Here is a 7,596-nt window from a genome sequence, read left to right as displayed (position 1 = left end):
TGTTCAGCCTGGAGAAGAGAAGGCTCTGGGAAGACCTTAGAGCAGCCTTCCAGTACCTAAAGGGGCATACAGGAAAGCTGAGGAGGGACTTTTGACAAGGGCATGGAGTGATAGGACAAGGGGCAATGGCTTTAAACTGGAAGAGGGAAGATAAGATTAGATATAAGGAAGAAATTCTTCACTGTGAGGGTGGTGAGGCACTGGAAGAGGTTGGCCAGAGAAGCTGTAGATGCCCCATCCCTGGAAATGTTCAAGGCCAGGTTGGACGGGGCTTTGAGCAACCTGGTCTGGTGGAAGGTGTCCCTGCCCATGGCAGGGGGGTTGGAACAATATGGTCTTTAAGGTCCCTTCCAACCCAAACCATTCTATGATTCTATGAAATACGTCGGAAAAGAAGCACAACAAAGCTTCAAAATATTTTAAGATGGGCTATTACCTAGAATTCAGCTTTCAGAAAGCAAGGAAGGGGGGACAATAAATAGTCACTGTCTTCTACAAGTTGCTGAATCTCTGACAGGATCTCCTTCATATGTAGCACTTTCAGAATATGATCTTGTAATTACCAATTTACTTGAAACTACAAAACTGACAGTAAGTAATCCTTTGTAGGTACAAGTATTTAATACAGCAGTATGCCAGACATGCATGCGTCGATTGGATCTTCCCAGAAAAGCTGCAATGATAATTAGCAACTTAATTAGATATTTTATGCACTACTGGTCTCTAATTGCTCTCTTGTTTTATATCAATCTAGGATGCTTCAGGAAGAATTAGCACGCAGGGTCATATATTTGCTATGGAAGAAAACCTCTCTCTCAGATTTGGCTTTTGGCCATCTCTTATTCTTCTCACTGACTACTATGTTCTAGTAAGTACTTCCAGCACAACAGCTGTCATTCCATGTTGGTTTCCCCAGAGACTGCAGGAGGCATTTTCCTAATTCCTGGTAGACTTGAATGCACTTTGCTTTTTACAAATACGATTCCATTGGAATTTCTCAAATATTTCCAGTTTCCTTTCTCAAGTTGCACGCTTCAAACGTGAAGGTGGAGCAATGGTTCATGCAAACAACTGAATTCCTGGATTTAGTCACAATTAACTGTTTTGGGGCATAGGTATGCACACATTCTGTGCAAGCAAGAAATGGAAAAGAAGCTACTGGAGATAGTAGAAAAAGGAAATAGTAAATCAGAGAAAACTTCACTGTGATCTGTTGCAATATGTGTACTGGCAAGAATGCTGGAAAAAGTCTCGGATCAGCTGCTGACATTATAGCTAGCTCTGGCAAAGAGGAAGGCAAAATTCCCACTGACTTCAGTAAGTTCCAGGTTGTATCCAGAAGTGTTGCAGCTCAGTACATGCAAAGAAGGCACGTCATAGGAGTTTAGGTGCACAACACAGAGAAGTCCCCATGACTGTAGATTGTATCATAATTGGCTCAAAATTATTATATTACTTTTGTTAATTTGTAACTGATATTCTCCACGATGTCTTGAACTGCAGTTCTATTCAGTACAGCACTCAGAAAATGTTTTACATAGGAAGTGTATTTACACTTTTTCAATGGATGTGCTTTACAAACCCTATATTTTTAAAGATTCAGGTCTATCACTTTCAGCCATCCAACTGAATTCAAGTCAGTAAGATGCAAGTCCAATAACTTAGAAACTCTTAAGTTTCTTTTTGCTCTTCAGTTCAATGTCACCATCAAGCTCTGAATATGTGTTTCAGCTAGAAATCTTTTTAGCGTTCTATCAATGTCCATAAGGCATGCTCAAAGGCGGCTGCTGCACCAGGGCTGCCTTAAGAGTTAAAACTGTCTTTTCAGGCTCGTGTGCTCTTTGGGCTGATTGTGCTGATTCAGATTGCCTTGCTCGTTATTTTCAGATACCTCCAAAGGCCAGTGCTCAAAGGTATGAACCAATGTTTGTCTGTGGTTTTTAGAGGATCTAATTTTCCCTAAACTTTTTTTACTATTTATCTGTATGCTAACAATATGCAAGTAATTGCGCTGTTAATGACCATATGCATTTTGTATCTAGTGCTGTGGGGTTTGATTGGGTTGTCGGAAGCTGCTGTTTTGCCTTTAAGGAGACCCAGAAAACCTCCAATATATCAAATAAAGTAAATTGAAAACTAAAAACTTGATCAGGTATCTTTGATTAAACAGAAATTCAATTAATTGAAGTCTAAACATTTCATTTTCTCACTAAAGAATCCAATGCATAGGGAAAGGGATGTTTTATTTTCTTAGCTCTGTATGTGTGCTTCTTTCACTACAACTGGCACAGAATTCTCCGCAACTGGAGCGGAGAAACAGATTTCCTTCCACAAAAATAATTTTTGTTGATTTTTGCAAAAAAACATGAACAGGCTTAGATCTTTTTCAAAATAATATTAAGACCAGTTCTGTCATAACTTGATGTTTTGTTTGTGATAAATCTGCTAAATCAAAATTAATACTGTTAAGCTAGTGGCGTTTATCCTTTAAACAATTGTTTGAACCACACCTTACTAATGAGATTTTTCTGGAAGCCACCTCCCTTCCTATTCATGTCAGTGTATGTCCCTTCCTTTATACTTATAATCACGTAGCATCCTGAGGTAACTACAGCAACTGCTTGCATAGAAAAATAATAGACTTTCAGTTGCCTTTATGGAACTCAGCAGCTAAAAATGAAAAGAACTAGCACTCTGTGATCAGCTAGGTCCCTGTAGACCATGACAAATGTTTTACAAATTACTGAACAAATTTGTTAGAGCTGTTGATTTCCAAAGGTCAAGCTTGCCCTTTGGGAGTTAATGCTTTGTGAGAAGGGCAGCCATGTGATAGCTGAAACTCTAAAAGCTAACTTGTATAGGAAGGCACTCTCAATCTCAGTCTATGCCTGCTTCAGTTAGAAAATGAATATTGCTTTTTTTTTTTTTTTTGCTAACATCACAGACTTGTCAGAATGCTGCCATTTTAACACCTAGCCTTCATTTTATCTGAGTTGCTATCAGATCTCCCTAAGTAGATTTAATCAAAGAAAATCCAGTTAACCTACTCCATGCTGACCTGGCACAGTTACTGTTTTGAGTCTCTTACTTTTCATTTAATATGAACTTTCTCCAACTTTCTCTCATTCTAGCTAACTTCATTTTCTGGGTATAGAATGGTCATTCAGTTTTATTTGCATGCCGTAAGAGTACTCATTTAGAATGGCAGCTTCTTCTGCTGTTTTTAACATAGATTGTTGTATTTATTGGTTCCTTACTTTCAGTTATCACAGTAATAGTAGAAGTGCATTCCCTTGTGTTTGTTCTGTAGACATATCAAATATTGGTTTTATATTTCTTATTTAATAGAATGAGTAAATAATGTACAGATTTGTTTCAGAAAGATCAGTTGTGTGTGTGTTGCAACCTGAATCAAGTGTATTTTTCTTAAATATTGTCTCTGTTTAGAAAAGCCAGGATTACTTACTCTGACCTCGTATTCCCTTCATGTCTTCAGTAAAACAAACACCTTCTATTACTCAATTCTGGTTCTGAATCTATACACCATTCTGGGTAAGTAACCTAAAGTACTGGAGAACATAAATTAGTATCTTTAAATTGCACATCAGATCCTGATGAAAAATGAGACTTCTAACATCTTGGACAATGGGGAAAAATCTACTTAAGTTACAAAATCTAAGTGGAACTTGAAAAGTTAATCTCCAAATATACTAAAGGTTTTTTTATAACAGCCTAACTTGGAAACCCTAGAATTAATTAAACACTTAGATTACTCTGAAAGAAAAGTGAGTATTTTTAAATTTAATTTGGTTTTCACTTATTCTTTGAGTAAGATCTTGTTGTACCTTAGTGTAAAATGAGTATGTGGAATGTACATTTCACATGACATGTCACTAAGACATCTTGGCTCTGATGCTAACAATTTTAGCTTACTTCTTTTCTTATAATATGTTACTAAAAATAGCTACTTACTTGGCAGTCAGTGTAGTACGCATAACACAGTGCTGCCTGCCCATTTTGACTCCTAAGCTGAGCCAAGCTGGAATTGTTTATGACCATGTCTTTCATATGTCTTACTGTAATTCTGGGAAAAGGCCAGCATTTGGAAGGATCTATCTTTTCACTTCTCTCATAAGGAAAATGTTACATGTGGTGTTGAAAATTGTCACAGAGATTAATACAACTTAATAGTATTTTCACTGCATGCCACAACTCATTGGTGTACCATGATATTTTCACATCAGGAACGTTCATCAGACTGCTGTTTGTTGAAGATTAAAACGTTAGGCTTATTACTATAGAGAAGCAATAGCGAAGTAATTTTCCCCAGTTAATCACTTTGTGCTCAGGAGTAGAGAGGGCCATGTGAAAAAGGGTCGTGTCTGTATTGTGTTTTCTGATGGTGCTGTGTGTTTGGTTTTCTCTCTTTCAGGACCATGGTTTGTCGGTGAACTGATTGATGGCCACGTGGGGGCCTGTTTTTCCTTTGGGGTGTTCGTTGGTGGTTCCTTCTTACAGGGCAGTCTGACATTTGTGGTTGGGATTTTACAGGTACATATTTATAAAAATTAAGGCTGACAAACTGCTTTCTTCTGGGAATTCTTTCTGGTGGTTTATGTTTTTGTTTTTTTTTTAAAAATAGTTTTATGAAGAAATGAGTCTTGGAAGGATAGAGGAGATTAGTGGTCATGCCTGACTACAACAGCTCTTTCTTAACTTTCTGCAAATGTAAAGGGCAGAAAGGAAGGAGGTTGCACGCTATTTTCTCAAACTTCTCTTCTCTATTTGATGTTGCTTTGGACTCCCTGGGTGTCTGGGTTAGAGGCCATCTCTACAGATTTACCACTCTGAATTTTTTTTTTGTCCTTGGCTCACGCAAAGGTTGCAGTGATTAAGCAAAAGGAACTGAACGGCCTGGGCAGCCCTGGCCCACTGAACAGCCCTTCTGATCAGCAGGTGTCACTCTCCAAGTACACAAGTGCAGTTTTCCCAGCAGTCTGACCTGCCCACCCTCTGCTTTTCCCAGCTGTCATTAGTCTGGAAGAGAGGGTGTAGTTCCTTGGCATTTAAGCCAGACCAAGCTAGTGTTGCCTCCTTCATGGTCCCTCTCTTATGCCAGTGCTGACACTTGTCTGACACCACCATAGGCTGGGTCAGAGAGCTTAAACAGACATAAGGACCTTCCGGTTTTACGGTGCTAGTATTTTGCCAAGTCTAGCTCCCTGAACCAGCTCCAAGAAAGGTCAGATGTATGTCAGGGCCTCCCACTGCAAGGGAGAGGGCAGGAACACTTGGCCTGGGACTCAGGCAGGCACAGCTCTATCAGCTGCAGAGCCTTGGAAGCGCATCCCAAGATTCCAGTGCTGAGAATTGCACTCATCCCTTAGAATGGGACAGTTTTATGTGCTCTTATCTTTCTATGCCCTCATGTGTGTCACCCAGAACACCTGGCTTGCTCCTCGTCTTATTTTTCTCTGCTCTTCTTTTCAGATGTTGTTTTTCAACCTGCCATTAACGGCCTATCTGTGCTGGTGCCTGTTGCTGCGATGCCAGGGTCACAGCTTCCGTTCTCACATCCGTCACGTCCGACGCCTCGTGGCTCTGCTTGTTCACCTGGCAATGGCACTCCTCCTGGCCTGGCAGGTCTATTCCTGCTATTTCCTGCAGCGAACTTATGGGACCTTGGCTTTCCTCCTCTCCCCAATGAGAATGTGGCTGGTGGTGCTGACTTCAGCTCTGATTTATAAAACCTGGACACTGAAATCATCTGAGCTCAGAACTTACATAGTAGAAATGAAAAACTGTCAGAGCTCCTGAAGTACGATATAAGTATTCCAAGTTCTTTGACTTAAAAACTGTCAAGGCTGTCCTGGTTTCAGCTGGGATGGAGTTAATTTTCTTCCTAGTAGCTGGTACAGTGTTTGGGGCTTAGCATGAGAATAATGTTGGTGAGACACTGATGTTTTAGTTGTTGCTCAGCAGTGCTTACACTAAGTCAAGGACTTTTCAGTTTCTCACGCTGCCCTGCCAGCGAGGAGGCTGGGGGTGCACAAGAAGTTGGGAGGGGACAGAGCCAGGACAGCTGGTCCAAAAGAAGCTGGGAGGGGCCACAGCCAGGACAGCTGCCTCAAACTGGCCAAAGGGATATTCCATACCATATGGCGTCATGCTCAGCATATAAACTAGGTGGAAAGCTGGCCAGGGGGTCACTGCTCAGGAAGAGACTGGGTGTCAGTTGGTTGTTGGTGAGCAATTGGTTTTCATTTGCATCACTTGTTTTTCTTGGATTTTATTTCTTTTTGTTATTTTCCCTTTCATTACGAATTATTATTATTTATTTTATTGTATTGTATTTCATTTCAATTATCAAACTGTTCTTTTCTCAGCCCACTAGTCTTCTCACTTTTACTGTTCCGATCCTCTCCCCATCCCACTGTGGCGGGGAGTGAGCGAGCAGTTGTGTGCCGCTTAGTTGCGGGCTGGGGTTAAACCACGACATGGCACAACCTATAGTTTTGTGATGCTGGAATTCCATACAGCCCAACCATGAGGTGGTAAGATCTGAAGCTGCACCTGCTACGGAGCTGTATTAAATAGTAAATGTATAACTATGTAATATAAACTTTTATTGTATTATACAATATACTGTATAATACATGTTATGGAATACAGTTACACATTATACATTAATACAGTATATGGTAAACTGTATAATAATCTCTATAATAGGGGGGTTTGTGATACAGAAGATTGGTATGTCCACATGGATGACAAATGGAAATGTTTGCTCATTACTACTGTGAATGGAAAAATATTTTTATTTCATTAAATTCTTGATTTTTATAATGGTGGGGAAAATGAGCGTAGATCTTGATAATGAGCTCCAGGATTTGCACTTAACTTAGCTTTTTATTTCAAGATTTACATATATTTTTACAAGACTAGACTGGATGTCTTTATGAAGTAATGGTTATTGCAAAGGTGCTGTGGTGGCCTCCACAGTAAGTCTCCTATGCTTATACACTTTTTTAGTTCATAATGCTATATATGAGCAGTTTATAGGCTATTAGATGTGTGTATGTGTATTTGTGTTTGTTTACCTGAGCCATGGCCTATTGCTCTTGTCCTGGGAGTGCTGGCTAGTTAACATGCGCTCTCTCTGGGAGGAAGTAGTTATGTTTTGCACTGCTGAGGCTGCCAATTTTCCCACACTTGACCAGTGAAAGGACAGTGAATGATGAATGCTGCTGGGATTCCCAGCTGAGTCAGAGTCCAGCTTTAAAGCAAAGAATGGAGACAATGTCCTCAGGATGGGAGAGCCCAAAGGAATCGTGTGGTCTGATGCCTATAACGTCTGTAAGCGAGGGGGTCAGGGCTCTATTTCTGGGTCTCGGTCATGTGCCAAAGAATGACCTAGGAAAAGTAATTTCTTTGTTTTCAGTTTTTCTAAGTCTAAAAATGATAGAACAGTTACATTAGTTTATGAAAGGTAGGTCCTGCTTGACTGACCTGATGTCTTTCTATGACAAGGTGACCCGCTTAGCAGATGAGGGAGGTGCAGTGGGTTTTGTCTACCTGGACTTCAGTAAAGCCTTT

The 7,596-nt window shown here is 40.2% G+C and overlaps 1 protein-coding gene across 1 annotated transcript; it reads left to right on the top strand.

Annotated features, from left to right (window-relative positions):
- Positions 1 to 754: 754 nt before the first annotated feature.
- LOC104163164 (transmembrane protein 62-like) lies at positions 755 to 5,817 on the top strand (the record flags this gene model as incomplete). The annotated part of the gene is made up of 5 exons (XM_009702069.1): positions 755 to 868; positions 1,829 to 1,913; positions 3,448 to 3,552; positions 4,433 to 4,551; positions 5,491 to 5,817. Coding segments are annotated over 5 exons (750 nt in total), but the record flags the coding sequence as incomplete, so codon positions are not given.
- Positions 5,818 to 7,596: the final 1,779 nt, after the last annotated feature.

Source organism: Cariama cristata, unplaced genomic scaffold (assembly GCF_000690535.1).
Source record: "Cariama cristata isolate BGI_N322 unplaced genomic scaffold, ASM69053v1 scaffold15596, whole genome shotgun sequence".
NCBI lineage: Eukaryota > Metazoa > Chordata > Aves > Cariamiformes > Cariamidae > Cariama > Cariama cristata.
Note: the sequence above shows the minus strand (reverse complement) of the source record. Positions and strands in the feature narration are given on the sequence as shown.